Genomic DNA, 20632 nt, shown 5'->3' on the forward strand with positions numbered 1-20632 from the left:
CTGGTCTCTGGGAACCACTCTATCTGGAAATCACTCACCTCCTGTGTATAAAGTATTTTGGGGTCCTTTTCACAGCTGGAACCCTACACTGCACAAAACTTTAATGCAGAGGCCCCAGAGTCCCAGCAGAGAGCCAGATACAATTGCTGGACTCCACAGATGGGTCAAGAAAGGTAGGGCCAGCTCCAGCTTTCCTGCTGCCCCAAGCAACCAAAAAAAAAAAAAAAAAAAAAGCCGATTGGCGGCACTTCGGCGGCAGCTCAATAGGGCTGCTCCATTCTTCGGCGGCAATTTGGCAACGAGTCCTTCACTCCTTCTCTTCCTCCTCAGTGGCCCTTAGGTGGCAGCTCAAAGAGGAAGAGAGAGACTGAGGGACCTCCTGTCAAATTCCCGCCGAAGACCAGGAGGTGCTGCCCCGATACTGGATGGAATGCTGCCCCTTTGTATTGGCTGCTCCAAGCACCTGCTTCCTTCGCTGGTGCCTGGAGCTGGCCCTGAAGAAAGGCAGTGGGCCAGTGGGTGAGAGGGCTGGGAGCCTATAGAGAATAAGAAATCAGCCACAGACAGAATCTTACCGAGCAGTCATTGTTTGTGAGGAGACTGAGATTCTGTAGCTGCTAGTAGTGATTGCAGGACATAGTATTCCTTTAATAAGAGAGTTTCTTTTAAGTAGAGAGTACTTTAATCTTGATCTGACTTAGAGCTTTCTGCAGAAGATAGAAAGAAGTGGCTGACTTTAACAACTGTCTATAAGAAAAGAGCTGACTTTTGTACTCCTACAATGAGCAAAACATTAAAAACAAATCAGAGAGACAGGATTATGCAGTGTGTGTTCCAGTTATAGGACTGTCAGGTTTTTTTAATTCAGTGTCCATAAAAAGTCTAAAAAAATATCCAGCAGTGAAGGAACTAGCAGCAAGTTCTTCTCTGCAATTACTCTGGTTCTGTACATTTTACCACTTTGTCTAGATTTTGCAACAAATCTGTCAAATTATTACAGAATTAATTCTTGATGTTTTCCTTCTGAATCCCCAAAAGATGAACACTTAATTTCTTGTAACTATATTAAGCAGCCCTACAAAGTTGGTCAAGTCTGTGGCAGGACCTCGACAGTGTGTAATCTTGTATTTTTTTAATGAAAAGATAAGACAGCCTGTTTCTATTAAGGGCAGAGGAGTCCTGCTTCTCATATTTTTTGAAATGGTAACACACTTTATGACTGAATTTGTATCTTCCTCACCAGGCCACAGATAAGCAGGGTCAGGATGGGGCAGTTCTAAGATGGGAGAAACCTAAGGAAAATGTAGGCCCTAGATCAAGTGATGAGGCACCTTCTGAGTCAGTGCAGAAGCAATGCCCCCTTATGGTGGCAGGAGATCATGTGCTATTACAGTTAATATCTTTTGCATGATATGTAACACCAACATCCTAACTAGTGGTGGGTCACTAAGGGTCCAGGGGCATTTTTTTTGTCAAAGTAGTTCACACTAGTGTGTTGGCCACAGTAGATTCCAGCTCTTTGCCACTCTGAATTTCCAAGTGGCAAATTCTGTATCATGTGGTGTTTCTGTAGGCTGCTAAAGAGTGGCCATATTTTGTCATAAGCGCAGCTGAGCGACAGTGCTGACTTACAGATTTGTTCTTCTGAATTCGTACATTGTTGACTTCGCAGTTCCCTTTGAAAAGCAAGGTGTGATGCAATATTTAATAGGCAAGTGGTCCTTGGATTCTGTTAACCAGATTGGCTTAAAATTAGTCAAGTGACAAGAATTAGATTTGCGCTATTGCTCTCCGAAGTAAAAAGTGCATATTAGGGGAAACCGTCTACACCTGTAAAAGTGGCAAAGAATTCTGTGGCACCTTATAGACTAACAAACGTATTGTAGCATGAGCTTTCGTGGGTGAATACCCACTTCGTCGGATACATGTCTACACCTGATATCATTGATGGCATCAACTCAAATAGGCTCAAACAGGCTGGCCAGTGTGGCATCTCTGTCTTCCGCAAGAGCAGCTAGCCAGTTTTCTGAGTGACTCCTGCTGGGGTGCATAGGCAGCTGGCTCCAACCTTTCCCACTAGATGTAGGTTCTTGTACTACCTTCTTCAGTATAGTATCTGAGCACCTTCCGTGATGTGACTAACATGAGACCTATTCTTCTCTCATTCCCTCCCCAGGGAGAATTGTGTCTGTAGTGGGGTGTTTTAGTTTGGTAGGGTTTTTATTTTAGTTTACGTACATGCTGCTAAGTATTTATTAGTGAAACCAAGGTAAAAAAGTGCTGCTTTCACAGGGAACTGTGGCTTGTGAAATTTGTTATGGTTCTTGGTTCCTATGGGAGTTCACTCCACAGTCTTGGACTGGCTCTACAGAGTTCTATTTCCTGCATGGATAAACTGTCTTCTCATGGTAGGATCAGGCAATATGAGAAATTTTGGTTTCAACAAATCATCATTTTCCAATATAACAAAATATCATCAAAACATTTTCAACCAGCTCTAAGCTCAACTAAATACATACATGAAAAATCTGAATTACGAACATCAAAATTAAATGTTTAAACTGAAAACCTACTCTTCACATGTGCTCAGTAACCACCAGGATTCTTGGGAGTTAGTGACACAATTTTCCTAATAAAAATTACTACAGTATCAGTCCAAAACACTACAGTAGAACTATTAAAATGTAATGAGTTGATGCATCACTATAGAGTACTGCAGAATTGTATATAATGCCTGAAGAGTTGTTCTATGTACCGTACTCCTTTGAATCAGATTGTAAATTCCTTGAGGGTAGCAGATTTGTCTTTCTACATGTAACATGTAATATTAATGCACGTGTTTGACCAGATATTCAAAAGTGCATAGGGCTAGAATTTAAAGTGCTCAGCACCAACAATCAGCACTACACAAGTTATAATAAAATTATTAAAAGGAACTACCTCATTTTAATCTATTTGAGGCCTCATTTCAGTTTTGGTTGATTTGTCGCAATTTTCTATTTGCTCCAAATTTTGCTGTATTGTATGCTACGTGAAATTGTAAATAAGTGTTTACTTGTCTGAGCACTAAGCTAATTTAATGCAGGGTCTGTAGACAAAGTCAAAAATACTCAGGGCTTCCATATATACATTTTATTATAATAGATTTAGTTCAGCTAGTATACTATGCTACCATGTTTCAGATAGATGGAGGTACCCTTATATTTGCAGATTTCAAATAATTTGTGTACAAAACTTTTTATTTCTTAATATGTGTTTGAAAAATAAAAAAGCTCCCAGGGTGGCCTGGTCAAATAATATTGCAACTGTGAAATCTCTTCTGTCTCTGCAATGGAAGTGGCTGATGTAGAACATTCAGAAAGAGCGGATTACGTTTCACAATGCCAGAACAGGAAGGGGTCTGATTTAAGAGCACATCAGGATTGATTTTTTAAATGTTAATTTCATATGTGGCTTGAAGAATGATAACTCTGAAGTCACTCTGGGCTTCCAAACCTGTATCACACAGCAGAACATCATACAGGTTAATGGTTTGGTTGTTGAAGCAGCAAGAGACCAAGGACTGGGTTTTTCACCCTTTAGATGTTCTTTTATTTGTCTAGATGACTCTTGGGCTGTTGCCTGGAGCATTCTCTTCTTCGCCTCAGAGCTTCAGATCTTGACAGAAGCAGTGCCATGTCTTTTGTTTATGACAAGGCGTGTGCTCAGAATAGCTGAAATGGGCCTGGCGGGGGGGGGGGGGGGGACTGGAGCACTTTAATCTTTACAATACTTCTGTTCAAGTTCAGGTTTGTAATTGAGCCACAGATCTAATAAATCTGTATTCATAGTCTCTCTGTGAATGTTCTAATTAAAAAAAAATTTGGTTTGGATTGATCAATTTCAGCCTGTGTTGTAGAACTCAATCCCCTGGAAGTCTCCGCCTCTTAGTACTGGAACTGAGACAGTAGATGTGTGTGCACATATTAATATGGGACAGGCATTTGCTATGTTATAACACTTAAAACAATTAGAAAAGCACACACATCTAGTGCTCCGATTGTAGATGTCTTTGAGGGGCACAGAACCTGAAACAACTTGCTGGGGAAAAGTCACAAGAGTGGTAAAGTTTTGTGAGAGAAGTGCAGCATCTTCCAGGCATGGACTCAACTGTGCAAATTTTACTCATGTTGGTTAACATTTACCTATGCAGACGATCCCATATAAGTAATTAAGAGTCTCTGCAAGTAACCTCAGTCTATGTTCACCAAACTTTCATAAGCATAGGGTTTCCAAACACACTGATGCACATCAAACCCAAGATTCCATTTCATTGGGTTTGATGTTGAATGCTTGGGAGTATTAATACTCATAAACTAGCTTTTTGCAAGTCTGAGAGATTGCAAGGGAAATATCATGGGAAAGATGGGGAAAAAAATTAAGGTGATCAAAGGTGCCAGATAAAGACAGTGAATTCCTCTCACCACAAAGCACTGAAACTGTAGAAAAGATATTTTGTGTTGCAGTATACTTTAAAAGAGCTCCCATATTTCCTCTGCAGATACCTTCTTAGTTTACCCCTGCTCCCCACCCCTTAATTCGAGCTATTGGCATAAATTTTAGTCATCTAGAGGTTTAAAAATGGTTGGAAAATATCAGTCTGGTTCTTAGAGATAAAATGAACCCATTGTCCATCTCTGATGGGAAAAAAAATGCTAGGGGTGAAGTGCATAATGGCTTGTTGTAAACTGTGCTATGTTTAGGTGCCCCAATTGCATTGTTAACTCATCTTAGATTTCATGAGATATTTAAGGTAAAGCACAGCTGGGAAGAGTCTGCTTAAGGACTAAGAAAATGCTAAAGAAGTTTTACAGCATTTTCAGGTCTTCCAATAGGACAAGATTAAAAACTTCCGCTGGCTGTAGCTGAAGAGAGAAACATTCAGGACAGCGCTTTGCCATGCAAAGATTTGACTTCGGATCTAGTTCCCAACAGCCCACTCTTCCTTCCATTGACGCCAGCAGGTGTTTTGCCATTGGCTTCAATAGATGTCCCTGTGCTGGGCATTAGGAACATTTCAGAGGTGGCATTTCAGCTTTTGGCAGGATAAGGGAAAACACGGTGGGAGTTTCCCCACCCCTTCTTGTGCACTGAAGTAGCTATTTCCAGTTCTGCTCACTGGAAGGAAGGTCACCATGAGTTGCTGTGAGAAAGTGGTGCAGAACAACGATTTCTAAGTTGAATTTATTTAGGCCTCAGCAAAAAATAGGTTTGAAGATCATCATTTGGGAAGCTAAACTCAATTTTGGAATTTATAAAATATATTTATAAATTCATCTTTTCTCCCTGTTTTGATTTCAACTCTTGCTGCACTAATCACTCACTAGGGAAAAATATTATTCTCCATCAAGAAATTATATTCTCTCCCAGAGAACCTGGAGTCTAATTATACAACCGCATTTGCTCCAATCCCTCAGACAGACAAACACCTACAAGATCCCTATCAAGCATTCTTAAAAATAAAATACCCACCTGCTGAAGTGAAGAAACAGATTGACAGAGCCAGAAGAATACCCAGAAATCACCTACTACAGGACAGGCCCAACACAGAAAGAAACAGAATGCCACTAGCCGTCACCTTCAGCCCCCAACTAAAACCTCTCCAGCGCATCATCAAGGATCTACAACCTATCTTGAGGGACGATCCCTCGCTCTCACAGGTCTTGGGAGACAGGCCAGTCCTCACTTACAGACAGCCCCCCAACCTGAAGCATATACTCACCAGCAACCACACACCACACAACAAAAACACTAACCCAGGAACCTATCATTGCAACAAAGCCCTTTGCCAACTCTGTTCACATATCTATTCAAGGAACACCATTATAGGAGGCTCGTTCACCTGCATATCTACCAATGTGATACATGCCATCATGTGCCAGCAATGCCCCTCTGCCATGTACATTGGCCAGACTGGACAATCTCTACGCAAAAGAATAAATGGACACAAATCAGATGTCAAGAATTATAACATTCAAAAACCAGTTGGAGAACACTTCAGCCTCTCTGGTCACTCAATTACAGACCTAAAAGTTGCAATTCTCCAACAAAAAAACTTGAAAAACAGACTCCAATGAGAAACTGCATAATTGGAATTAATTTGCAAAGTGGACACCATTACATTAGGCTGGAATGAAGATTGGGAGTGGATGGGTCATTACACCAAGTAAAAACTATTTCCCCATGCTAATTTTCCCCTACTATTACTCACACCTTTTCGTCTACTGTTGGAAATGGGCCATCCTGTTTACCACTACAGATGTTTTTTTTCCTCCTGCTGATAATAGACCACCTGAATTGATTAGTCTAATTAGAGTTGGTATGTCAACCCCCATTCTTTCATGTTCTGTGTGTGTGTGTGTGTGTGTGTGTGTGTGTGTGTGTGTGTGTGTGTGTGTATAGATATATACACACAGAGAACATGAAATACATATATATATCTTCCTACTGTATTTTCCACTGCATGCATCTGATGAAGTGGGTTTTAGCTCACAAAATTATTCCCAAATAAATTTGTTAGCCTCTAAGGTGCCACAAGTACTTTTCATTCTTTTTGCTGATACAGACTAACATGACTACCACTCTGAAACCTATAAAAAGTATGTGTGAAGAAAAAGAAAACTGGATTACTGCAATCCACTGGAAATAGGGCCACATATGTGGACTGCTTGAACACTTTAGCAGTGCAAAATATCGCTGCCTGGTTACTTAGAATGGTTTAATGTGTGCTTTATAAACTGCACTTCCCTCATATTGGTTTCTCAGTGCAATTTACATTGTGAGTTTCCAACTTAAAACTTTCCATGATTGGGCTTCTGAGTACCAAGGTGTTCCAGTTGACAGGCTCTACGGTTGTATTTCCAGCTCTCATCTGGAATCTGGTTCCCTATTAATCTAACGAAAACTAAATCTGTGTAATCTTTGGACATTTCATAAAAATGTTGAACAATCTTCGGTCTCTCAGCCTTCCTGTCAGCAGGTGCATGCATGCACTCTGGTACCCGGGGTTTACTACAGGTTAGGGAGGAAAAGGTTTGTGGAAGTACCTTGTTAAAATAATGATGATACATGATTTGGAATGTTCCCAAAGATTGGTTGGCATTCAAGATTTAATATTTTGGTTCAGGTTGCTTGAACTAATTCCTAGGTATCTAGCCAGATAGAAGCCTAATGGGATTTTCAAAAGCATCTAGGCACTTAACTGCCATTGATTTTAATAGGGATTAGGCACTTTGGCAGTTCTGAAAATCCCAGTAGGTGGCTATCTGTATCATTAGGCACCTAAATACCTTTAAAAACCTGTCTCTTAATCCCTCTTCCTTCCTGGACTTCCAAGAAATTGTCTTTGAAAGCATATGATCACTTCATCAACCTCTCACCACTTCAGCCTCCAGGAGCAATATTTAAGAGAAGGGTTTTGAACTGTATTTACATTCCAAAAGCATTACAGGTTATTCAAGCTGTTAGGTATTGTGTACTAAAGCAATTTAAGATAACTATGGCTTCTGCAAAGGATTTGAATAGCTGAAATTGTGACTGAACTGCAAGGGTAATTGCATGAAAAGAAAGTTAATCTTTATTTAACTTCCGTAATTTATGAACTCCCTGAATTGAAATCTGTCATAACCCCACTGTTTCAGAAGGAGTGGATTATTTACTTCTGATAATAGTCACATAAATTCATTAACATACTGTCATGAACAGCTGGGTGTTAAAATGTGTTGTGTTTTGGTGGCATAAATAAAAATGTCCAACAAGAAGCTGTGTTTAAAAACAAAACACCAGACGCCTATGGAAGAATAAAAAGCAATGAATGTTTTTAAGATAACGGTACTTGCCTAAATTGGAAACGGGTCTGTTTGCTATTAACAGCAGTTTCATGACAAAAATGTATCTTCCACCAGTATGCAATCTTAGATTACTGAAACCAGTGTAGCTCCATTGACTTCAAGTGGGATTAAACCAATGTGAGTGAGATCAGGATCAGGCCTTGGATACATCTTTTGCTAGTCAATGAATTTTGTTCTTCCTTTAGAACATGGCCAGAGAAAAGGTAATGTGGAGAGGAGGATGGTAGCTGGGAAGGGGCTGGGAATATCATATGCTGGAGGCTTTGTCAATCAGGAGGCAAGCAGTTTAAGGTGATGCTGTCAACCCAACCCTTAACAGCTGCGAATGCCATATATAGCATACCCGTGGGAGAAAGGTTGAGGAAAAGGTTTGCTTAACAGAAAATATCTGCCTCCTTTCCATTGACAGACAGCAGCTTTAAAGGCATGCAAGGTCCTGTAAGTTTTGACCCTCTGATACCATTTAGCCATCAATGGAAATTATAGGGCCTGATTCTCCACAGCCTGGACCATAGTCTAGTAATTTACATTTGTGGAAAGTGCATACAAAATGCCACCAAATCAGAATCCCATTTGCATGCACTTTGCACAGGTGTAAATGACTGGAAAAGGGGCAATCCAATAGAAAGTCAGAATCGAGCCCATTTCCTTTCCTTTTATTGTGTTGTTAGAGTATGTAATAAAATTCACTAGTTCTTAAGCATCTTAACAGTTTTCTAGTCTTTAGCAGTGAATGTTTGTATTGATATCATGGGCCTTCCATGGAAGCTTCTCACTCCACCTTCTTCTCCATTGCCTCCTAATTGTGCAGGGCTGCAAAGGGACCTAGACTCTGCATTTTGCAGCCCTGACATGCATTCTTGATACCCTACTGTGATGTCACACATTTATGCTGTAATGTGACACCTGCTCAGCTGGCACCCAAGGGACTTCAGTATCTCCCGCATTGCTCTCTCCATTGCAGAGGAATGGAAAAGAAGTTAAGAGGAGGTGGTTTTGAGGATGTTGTGGTTAGATGTTGGTAGCTGTTTGGCTGTGTGTGTGTGTTCACTCTGTGTGCTGCCCCAGCCCTGCACAGATAGCTGGCATGACAGACCTCGAGCGAACTACCCAATGACCACAAGATCCATTAAGGGATGAATGCACCCAGCCAGGTATATTGTTGACAAAGCATAGTACTAGTATTCCATGGTATACATATGCCCGTAACAATGGACCAACTCGATGAACGGTGGGACTTTCTGTTCCTCCCTAAGGCCAGACAAAGACACTCCCTCTGAGATACATCTTTATACCCCAATAAAACAAGTTAGTACTGCCCCTTCGATGTAGTTAGTTACTGCCCTCTTATGTCGCTAGTAGTCACCCATCTTGTACATGTTGGTTTGATCAAAACATCTATTACGTACTATCATCCTGACCTTATCTTTTAAGATGGGTCAGTGTGTTCTTGTTATCCTTGGGTAATGTTTTTGTACCATCCATGATATTGGGATGTTCTGGTACCACTGGATATCAGCATGTGTTTGCATGAGCACTCTGTGACTAGCACTTGTTAGGAATGTGTTTTTTCTGCAATATCAGCCCTGCTCTTGCCAAATTCTGTGAGCAGGTCCTGCCTCATACTAGGCCTCTGATATAAGGGCTTATGTCTCAGGCTCTCTTCCTACTACAGATGTGAGTGTCATTCTGGTTAGAAGAGAAAAGCTTCATCATATACAAAGGTTTGGCAGCATTTCCGAAAGGTGGCCAGACTCTGGATTTGTCTAATTTCCTCTGAAAGTTTCTCATAAATACAAAGCCACCCAAATGCTATCTGCAGACTTTTCATGGTGAAATTCAGCTATGTGCAGGGGTCCAGCACAAAGCCCTATGAGCCAATTAGAGTAAATTCTACTTATAACCTCAAAATGGTACTGAAGTGGTGCATAGGCTTTGTACTGATCCACAGCACTAGAGAAAATTGAACACATTGCAGCTTATTTTTTGAAGTAATGGGGGGTGGGACAGTTAGAGGTATTTTGCTTTGTTTACATATTTGTGTTTCTTCTGTAAATATTGTTTTTGTACTGATGGCACCAAAATATTCATCTTGGTTTTCCTTCAGTCAATTTGCTGAGACATGCTATTTTTAATTAAATTATTTCTCAGAATGTTTGCCGAGCACCCGAAGTGTCTTGTGGGATTTTGTGTTCATGCTCTTCAATGAGTTAATGCACCAGAACTGGCATCTATGTCCCTGTATGTGAATGAATAACGCAGCTTTTCTTATTTTAGGTTCACAAGTTAAGGGTTTTACATCATTGCGGTTCCTGACTGAGCCTTCAGATGCTGTCACCATGCGCGGAAGTAATGTGCTGCTGAATTGCACAGTGGAGTCTGATCAAGGAATTCCTGTCATCAAGTGGAAGAAAGATTCAGTCTTCTTAAACCTGGCAGTGGATGAAAGGAGACAGCAGATGGTCAATGGTTCCCTCTTGATACAAAGCATAGTCCATTCCAGGCACCATAAGCCAGATGAGGGTCTCTACCAGTGTGAGGCCTCTTTAGAAGGAATTGGGGCTATCATCAGTCGGACAGCTAAAGTCACGGTAGCAGGTAGGAATAACTCTTCTGTCCTTTGAACTGCTGGAAACATTGTCTTGTGAGAACAATTTTAAAGAAGCATTAAAACACAAGGAAACATTCTTCAGGCAGAAATGTGTGGTTTGGTTCTTGCCCCCAAAAAATAAATAAAATAAAGGCAGACATGACATTCTAATCAGCTCATTGTTGCTGTGAGATATTTGCTGCATATTTATTGTCTTCAAAACAAGAAAAAATCTTTGAAGTTGGAAATTAACTGCTTTTTAAGTTAATTCAGCCTTAGAAAAAGTAAAATGCTGAACCTCTGTGGGATGTAAAATGTGCATAATTTGTTTTTTAGTTTGTCTTTTTTTCCCTCACTGACAAGCATCCATTATACAATTTATTGGAATTTGTAACCTTAATGTCTGTAGCTCTTTTTTGAAATACCTGGGAGGAAGTATAATATGGTGGTGAGAACAAGATATTGCTCATCAAGAGACCTGGATTTGGTTGTGGCTCTAGTACTGAGTTTCTATATGATAGCCATTTAGGCCTAAATTATTACAGGTGGCCAATAATTTTGGGTGCTTACTGTTTGGGGGCCTGAGCTGGTGCTCCTAGATATGATTTTCAGAAGTGCTGAGCATCCATAATGCCAACTGAAGACACAAGGGATTAGTAGCCTTTGTGAATGCTTTATGTGTGTCAAAATGTCATCACCTCAAGTTAGTGGGCATTTAAAGGGATAAGCAATGGCCTATCCAGGTCTGTTTCCCCATTTGTATAATGGGAATAACTGTACTCCGCTTCACAGGGTGGCGTGAGGCCTTAATCAGCTAATCATTGCAAACTGCTTTGAGATCCTTGAATGAATGGTTAAAGAATGAAGTGTTGTTTATATTTAGTATCCCATGGTATCTAGCTTTCAGCCTATTTCTGTAGGATCATTGTAAACCATTATTAAAATATTTCACAGGGCAGTAGGTTTTCTTTTGGTCTGGAGCAGTGTGTTACTATATCTGGCTCTGACTGAAATAATGTTTTGGCTGCCTAGAATGCCCAGAACTTGAACTGGACTTTCTTCAAGTAGATATCCAGACGTGAGCTATAGTCCCCTATCCCACTTTATTTTCTATGGCTTGCAGGCACAGGATCCTTGGTCTTACGTTGGTTGAAAGAAGCCAAGTCTCTAGTCAGACAGACTAAATCTCCTTGGGAGTCTAGATAAGTATTTTTTACAGTTATGCTAAGAATCAGAGTTGATGGTACTTGAAGCGCAGAAGAGCTGGAAGGGTCCTTTGTTAACGGAGTTATTCTTTGAGCCATGTGAAAGGAGTCTTTTCTTGAAGAAGAAAAATAAATTTGTAGCCACTCTTGTTCCAAAGATAGACCTAGAAAATGCAACTTGATTGCTAGACTTGAACGTAGATGGGATCCATTCCTTCAGCAGCAGATTGGGGGAGATGGGCTAAAAATTCCTCATTGAGTAATGTCCCTATGGGTGATCCACGTCAGGTGCACCTATGCATCTTGAGTCCTTGATCAGAGATTTCCTGTTTGCGGTGTCTGTTTCACCTGCCTATATGTCCTACACAGCCTTGTGCCGTGCACTGAGGCTACATACGGCTGTCGATCTGCCCTCAGTTCCCGTTCAACCATCTCGGCCTAAGACAGAGCCCTAGCATGTCTGCCTTTAGAGTGCCTAAGCTAACTTTTTCTTTAGTGTTAGCTGGTTTTAGATAGTTGTTATATAGTTAGTAGATAAGTAGTGTGAGCATTAACTTAGGCTCCCTGAAATGAGGGAGAGAATCATTCTCTCCTGACAGGGCAGGTCCAACTCTCCAGGATTCAAACAGTGCCTCTCTTGTCGGAAGCCTATCCCAGTCAATGATGGCCACTATAATTGAGTCCGCTGCCTGAGAGTGTCATATGTCTCCCAGAAGTGTAACTTTTGCCTGGCTCTTAAATCCAGAGCAAGGAAGACCTGTGAGGTCAAGCTGCTGCTGGAGTGCTCCCTTTGACCCACTTCAGAATCAGGTCAGAAGACCTTCCCACAGAAATCTGTCTTTGGGCAGATCAAGTTCCCCTTTGACCTCAGCACAGATCTCTGCTAAGAGGGGCAAAACTCTTGAGGTCTCAATGAAGGGTCCCAAAATAGAAGTGCTAACTGTTATCATAAGGAACCTGCTCCCAAGAGACTCCCCCATCCCCTGCTGAGTCCACGGTATCAGAAGCCTCAACCTCTCAGTTCAGCAGTGTAGAGGCAAAAGACTCCTCCTCCAGTACTGGTGGGTCTGGAAAATCCCAGAACTCTTACCCATCTCACAGAAAATACCTATGCTTTACTGTAGGCCAGGACTCTTTTTAATACAGAGGGCTTCCCTCTGCCTTTCCTTGTTCCCAAGGGTGTCCTCAAAGGTCCTAGAGGCAATTTTAGTCTTTCTGTGCCTCAACAACTGAGCTGCTCAAGGGTCAAGCTTACAAAGCTGAACTTCATTCATCCTGTTGGCCCACTCTCTTTTCCAGGAATAGGGTATTCAGTTCAATGTAAGGAAATCCACACTGACCCCCCTGTACAGAGAATACAGTTCATAGGAGTATATTTTGATTCAATGACAGCCCGGGCAGACCTTTCCATTGACTGATTCTTAACTTTCTCAGATCAAGACAGGACCATTCAAGGGAATCCATGAACCTCAGTTAGAAACTATCCGCAGCTCCTGGTCATATGGCAACTTGCACCTTTGTGACTGATTATGCAAGACTATGCCCCCATTGCTGGACTGGCTCGGAGTGGTCTATTCACCCTCTAGAGACAATTTGGACAAGCAAGTATGGTCCAGCGTCATGTAAAGAACTCCTTAGCCTGGTGGAAAATCAAATCAATGTCGGTGCAGGGACTCCTTTTGTTTACCCAAACCCAATGGTAACCATGACAACAGATGCTTCTCCCTTGGGATGGGGAGCCATCAATACCCTCACGGCCCAGGGCAGATGGTCACCTCAGGAAATGAGTCTCCACATTAACTTGTTGAAACTCAGGGCAGGCAGGAATGCTTGCCTTCATTTCTGACCCCTCATCAAAGGAAAATTCATCAGAATCATGACTGATAATGTAGCCTGCATGTTCTATATCAACAAGTAAGGGGGAGCAAATTCCCCTCCCTGTGCACCAAAGCAATGCAACTGTGGAACTGGTATGTAGCATCAGATCCAAATTTCAGCTTTTTACCTCCCTGGAGTTCATAACATCACAACTGATACCCTCAGCAGGTGTTTCTCCCAGGACTACGAAGGGAAACTGGACTCTCAAATTCTCCATCATATATTGCAAAATTGAGGTCTCCTAGAGGTAGATCTCTTCATTGCCTCCAGGAACAAAAAGTGTCATCTGCTTTGCTCAAGAGGAGGGCTAGGCTATCTCTCTCTGGAAGATGTCTTTCTCTGATCTTGGATGAAGGGGATGGTCTGTGCATTTCCCCCAACACCACTAATACAAAGAGATCACACATGCCAAGGCTGGGATTATCTTTATAGTACCAACCTGATTGAGACAAGCTTGGTATCTTTACCTGCTTCACCCATGTGTTTACCTGACCATCAAACTTATGATAGTTTCTCCTCTCCTCTACCAAGTTGTGGATTATTTACTTCACCCCAACCTAGGGAACCTCCACCTCTAGTGCATGGTTTCTTGATGGTTTGCAGGAGTAGACTCTATCTGGTCTGTGAAAGTAAAGCAGGTGATATTGAATAGTGGAAAGAAGTCCATCCAAATTAGTTACCTGCAGAACTGGATGAGATTTAACCATTGGTGTCAATGCTACAGACTTCTGTCTGAATCCTCATTGCTGTCAGCCATCCTGGACTATCTGTTGGACTTGAAGAAACCAGGGTTTATCAGTTAGCCCGATTAAGGTTTACTTCGGTACAATATCAGTGTTTCATCCTCCAGTAGAAGGATTTTTTATGTTTGCTTTAGATTTACTAAGGGCTTGGGGAAACTCTACCCCCAAATTAGGTACCCCACTCAGATTTGAAACCTCAACCTCATACTTAAATGTCTCACAAGACCTCCATTTGAACCAATCGCAACCTGTTCTTTGCTTCGCTTATGCATGAAGATGGCATTTTTAGTAGCTATGACGTCAGTCTGTGGAGTCAGAGAAATTGGGGCCTTAATGGCAGATCCACCCTTTACAATGTTCAAGGATGAGGTCTCTTTATGCCCACACCCTAAATTCTTACCTAAGATAGTATCAACTTTTCTGATTAACCAGTCCATTGATCTACTTGTGTTTTTTTTCCCCAAAATTACACAAGTCTCAACAGGAAATTTGCTTTCATACCTTGGGTATTAGATGAGGGTTTGCCTTCTATCTAGAAAGAACTATGCAATTTTGGAAGTTACCTAGACTGAGTCCACAATCTCTGCCCAGAGACTGTCAGGATAGATGACTGGGTGTATTGTTACTTGTTACAGTGCAACTGGTGTTCTACCATCCCCCGAAAGGATAATAGCACATTCTACCAGATAAAAATCAATGTCCATGGCATTACTCAGAAACATTCTAGTTTCCGAGATGTGTAAGGCCAAGACATGGTCTTCAGGACATACATTTTTCTAAACACTATGCCTTGATCCAGTTCAGTTGTGGTTCTTGGTAATGTGGTTCTATCTTTGGTTCTGGACTCAATTCCAAAGCTCCTTTCTCTGTGGGGATACTAGTTGGGAGTCACCTGAAGTGGAGCACCCTTAGAGATATTACTTGAAGAAGAAGGAGAGGTTACTCACACTGTGTGGAAACTGTGGTTCTTCAAGATTTGTGCCCTATTGGTGCTCCATACTTGCCCTCCTTCCCCTCTGCTTCAGACTTTTCTCTATAGAACATCTGGCTGGAGAAGGTGGTCCAGCTGTGCAGCCCTATATAACCTCCATGCCTGGCACAAGGATGTATAGGATGCAAGTGCAGGCTGAATGGACACTGCTAATGGGAAGTCTCTGATCAAAGGCTTGAGAGGCACATGAACATCTGAGTGGAGCACCATAGGAACACACCTCTTGAAGAACCACAATTACTGCACAAGGTGAGTAACCTCTTCTTCCTGCACTGCCCCACAATAAAGAGGTGCACACCCTCTTCTTTATAAAATAATCAGTTAAGTTTAGGGGTATGCCAGAGAATCCACAGCCCAGCCCTATGCACAGTGGTGTGATAACAATCGACAGGAATCAGTTTCACCTGAGGAATGGTGAAGAAAAGGTAGACTTTGCCTGTTAAGATTTTCATCCCTGTCTGAGGCTGGGAATGGGCTGTTTGCAGGTCACACAGCCGGCTGCCACTCTGTGGATATGGCTACTGTTTCTGGGACAGCCGATGCGAAGGGAATTTCTCCTTCCAGTGCCTCCTGAGATCCAATGCTCTGTTCTTCCTGCACATACTTCCCTTCCTGACAGCTCCACCACCAACAGAGGAGGAAAGGAGGAAGGGCCAAGCTATTACACCCATGAGTGAGAATCCAAGAGCTTTTGAGCCTGTCTCTCTCCCCACCACTTGTCTGCTTGCCCAGTGGCAGCCCAGAGTCTAAAGAGTAAATAGTGGGATGGAGCCTGGAACCCTGCTATCCTCAGCCAGTCCCTCCAATGACCAGGGAAAGTTTAAGTCTTTTCCAACATATGGAAAGGAGCCTGTTTCCCTTCTCCACCAGTTAGCAGAGACCCACTTCTATACCCACTTCAATATCACCAGCAACAGGAGACCTTCTCCTCATCTTTTAACTCCTATGACCCCTTCTGCCATCTAGGGCAGTGGTTCTCAACCAGGGGTACATGTACCTCAGTGGGTATACAGAGGTCTTCCCGGGGGTACATCAATTCATCTAGGTATTTGCCTAGTTTTACAACAGGCTACCTAAAAAGCCCTAATGAAGTCAGTACTAACTAAAATTTGAAGTCAGAACTAACTAAATCAGACAATGACTTGTTTATACTGCTCTATATACTATACACTGAAATGTGAATACAATATTTATATTCCAATTGATTTATGTTATAATTATACAGTAAAAATGAGAAAGTAAGCAATTTTTCAGTAATAATGCAATTTTGCATTTTTATGCCTGATTTTGTAAGCAAGTCATTTTTAAATGAGGTGAAACTTGAGTGTATGCAAGACAAATCAGATTCCTGAAAAGGTACAGTAGTCTGGAAAGGTTGAGAGCCACTGGTCTAGGGGACACTTACTCTCCAACCTGACTACTATACTAGTCAGTGTAGACTCACTCACCCACACTACCTGGAGAAACCCACTTTCCTGCTGACTCCTCATACCAGTCAGCAGAGTTACTGGGCCCTCCACATCATCCTGGGAGAGCTACCCCACAGCCTAATATCCTTAGGCAATGGGAGAACTACTTCCTCTATTTGATTCCTATACCAGGTGGAGTAGACCCCTCATAGTCAGACAAAACTTCCCACCTCAAGAACCAACGGCGTACATCCCCAACCTACCAGAAAACACCCATTCCACCATCAGAGGGGACCCACTCTCTACCTGACCAACCACTCACAAGCCAGAGGCTCCAGGACAGCTGCCTGCTACAATCACCTCTGTTTTGAGGAACAGCTGCCTAAGAGGGGAGCCTCTGAGATGCTGTTTGGCTTTGGTTGGACTTTCGCTGATTACTAATTTAAGTAAATGCACCTGTCTCTACTGTTCCCTGTCAACTTATTCATGGGTAGTGTGTTGCCTACATCCCTGACTATGAGATCTCTGGGGCAGGGATTGTCCTTGTGGTGATTGTACAGTGATGAGGCCAAAGCCATGACTGAGGTCCCTAGATGCTATTATTAAAAAAGGAAGAAAGAAATGCAGGGGAGAAGGAAGCATGGCATGTTAAAGGGACTGATTGGTGTGAGTGAGAGTGAAAGCACTGATGCAGCTGTTTGGTCGGGGAAAAGTGTAGAATTGTTACATTTTGTGGGATAGAGGATAAGTACGTGGGGTTATTTGAGGTGTGGGAAGAGTATTTTGGTGATGGAAGGTCAGATGAACTCGTAAAGGAGCTGGAAAATATCCAAAGAAGTCTCTGTTAAAATTTTGGCTGCACATTGCTGACTGAAGACACAGGCAAATGGAAGATAGGACAGGGTAAGAGGAGAGTAAGAAGGGTAAGAGGAGAAATAAAGGTCTAACATTACAGGATGTTGCAATAATTATTGCATGAAGCTGCTTTTGCAGGGCTGTGTTGTGCAAGGTACTTTAAGCTGTCCAAAGTAACAGAAGATCAACTCAGATTGTTATATAAAATTATTTGGAAAAAAGTACAGAAGGGTGACAGACTGAATTAACACCTTGACCTCTATGTGCATTTAATTAACATGGCAGATATCAAGGATGCAGGAGAAGTGCTGGATAGACCTTAGGTATATATCAGTTGAGGTTTGAACGTCTGTGTTCAGTTATGATACCATAGGCATGCTTGCTATAAAAGATCCGTTTGCACAGCTTAAGCTTTCATCGAAATAGAAATGATGACGTCGTATTACAGTGGAATTGCCTGATGTGGGTTATATGCTTTCATGTTGCCAACAGTGCATATCCCCACTCTATGTGCTTTCTTGTTTCTATGGCAAAAAAAGAAAAAAATCATTCTTTCAAGATATTAAAGTAAATGGCCTGAGCTTTAATATTCTATGCAGGACTTGGGAAAGGATTCAGTCACTGAGTTACAATCTAATCTTAGATTGTATCATGTGGAGGCAATAGGGCTGTTCACAGCATTTTAAACACTCACTGTGCTGTTTGGCAACATAACATACATCAACGTTATGTCTTTGGAGATTAAGATTGCCAAACTACTGCTATGCACGGGGGCATATATCTTTCTTGCAATAAAGACTATACACCTGATTTCATCTCATTTTTAAAGCATTAACAGTCAGTAAACCAGTCACCACTAAAAGGTAACAGTCAACTTTGCTGAGAACAAACTGCTCAAGAGTACTGAAAGTATATTGCTCTTTTCAAGCCCTTTCCCTCTTCTATTTTCACTTAAAGTGCTATTTGATGAAGAAAATGTGTCAAATGAAAGCTGTCTGTAATCAGTTAAGAAATTGTATGCATGGAACCTTCCATGTACCACAAATCATATTTTCCAGGAACTTCTCAAGGGCTCTTGAGGCCTTGACACTCACCAATTGTAAAAGTGTTCTTGGCTGAAGTGGGGATGAGAGCAGTGAAGAGAAACTAAGAGCTGCCTCCTAGTCTAACATCTTATTAAAAGTCCCAATTTAACAGGCTACTGATTATTGGTATTTCTAGTAATGGGTAGGTCTTCAGATATAGACATTACATTGAGCAATTTGATTTCTATTCATATACCATTCTTGGGTCAGTGATCCAAAGTCTCTGGCTTTAACTCTAGCCTAACCAACCCAAAACATTGCTCTTTTATTGAGGGGGTTGAGGGAAGAGCCTATTGGTCTGAATGCAGCAATTGGCTTTTGAATGAGGCTACCAACTAGATTAATCTGAGAGGGGTAAACTTTTCCATTCAGATGTAATGGGACATTCACCTCCTGAGCACCTCCAAGCTGCTGGATGTGGGCCACAGCCCTTTACACGTCCCTGGTGCCACCTGTGGGATGCTGACTGACCTTGATGGGTCTTCAGCAGCTTAAGCCTCTAGTCAAATTATAAAGTCAGAATGAATCCCTTCCAGGGTATTAAAGACCCTAGCAAATAAAAGTCTCTTTGTCCTTGCTAGGGTTTTCAGACCAGCTCTGGGTCCTTTAAATTCAGCCCTTTGTTCTGGCTTCCAAATAAGCTCTGCCACCTTTTTGGGTTTATGCCACTTTGCCTGCAGTGGCAGAGGAGCCCAGTCCAGCCCACTGCTTCGAGTTAAACCCAAGGACCCTATAAACAGCACCCATCTCCTGCTTGATTCAATAGCTGCTGCTGCTTCTCTGGGCCTCTTCCATTCTAGCATCACCCTTACCTCAGGTTCTTCGTCTCTTTCTCTCCCAAACCCAGCAATTCAAAATTCAATCAGGAAAAAAACAAAAAAACAACCCCTCCCCTTGCTATCTCTCAAACTCCTTTAGCCAGACAGGAGCATCTTTCCTTGCCCCTTTTGTCCCAGCAAAGAACTGACCTGCAAAGGCCCTGCAGCTCTTTTTAGCTGAGCCTTCTGGGCTCTGATGGGCTGCTTCCCTGAAGCCTCTCTAGGCAGACCTGGAGGATCCACCTTCGTTGCTCCTTTCCTGTCGCTTTGCCAGAATGGGATGTACTAGGATGCCGGGATTTTCAACAGTGTCCACAAAGGCCTCGTATACCTTCTCACAACGGGACATGCTTTTTTCTTGTAATGGTGAAAAATAAGGTAGGATAGGTTATACAGATTTGTTAATTAGACTGAGGAAGGAAGGGCAGGAATCTGAGGGTCAAACTATGGTTCCGAACTAGACAGTTTCTGAACTAGTTGGCCCCAGTTTCCTTATTTTGTTAAAAGACAAGCCAAAAGATTAGATTGCACAGAATTCCTGCACTGCAGCTTCATGCTTCTTGAGCACTCTGTATGTTTGTCATGCCAAAAAAATTGATTACGTTGTTTGTTGTGGCAAATTATGACTAAAGCGATAACTGTTGAAAATCATTTCTGAACACATTCTGCCATCTCGCTCACCTTGAGTAATATCTTACTGTATTCCCGTTCATTCAGTCCCAACTGCAATCAACTGGGCTATTCGTGCAGTCCAAAGTGTTTTGCCTAAAACACTTCTGGTTCAATGAACCTTAGCAAATCCGAGACCGGGTTCCAGGGAATCTTGCCTGGATTTATGGTGGGCAGCTGGGACCCCAGTGCTCCCCAGAGTCCATGGTTGTGGGGCATACATTCCTGGGAACTGTTCCACATTGTAATTGCTCTAACAGTATTCCCAAATTCAGAATAATACAAAGCTAGTGAATACGATCATGGCTGAACCTGAGATGAAAATCTTATAGAGGTGAAAAAAGAGAAATCTGAATCCCAGTTCAAAGCTCTCCAACAGGGAGAGAAATTTTCCTAATTTTAAAAACTTTTAAACCCACTAATAATTTTAAAAGAACTATTTATGTGTGGCACAGCATGTTTAATTAACAAGTCAGAAGACTAAGGGGCATTACTATTTA

The 20632-nt window shown here is 41.9% G+C and overlaps 1 protein-coding gene across 2 annotated transcripts in view; it reads left to right on the forward strand.

The window, feature by feature from the left end:
* DCC (DCC netrin 1 receptor) overlaps positions 1-20632 on the forward strand; it is a 933783-nt gene that overhangs the window by 312916 nt on the left and 600235 nt on the right. For both annotated transcript variants that reach the window (XM_050944636.1, XM_050944637.1), the window contains exon 2: positions 10167-10487. In XM_050944636.1, the coding sequence (XP_050800593.1) occupies positions 10167-10487 (321 nt within the window). The remainder of the gene's footprint in view (positions 1-10166; positions 10488-20632) is intronic.

Source organism: Gopherus flavomarginatus, chromosome 3 (genome assembly GCF_025201925.1).
Source record: "Gopherus flavomarginatus isolate rGopFla2 chromosome 3, rGopFla2.mat.asm, whole genome shotgun sequence".
In the NCBI taxonomy this organism is placed as follows: Eukaryota; Metazoa; Chordata; order Testudines; family Testudinidae; genus Gopherus; species Gopherus flavomarginatus.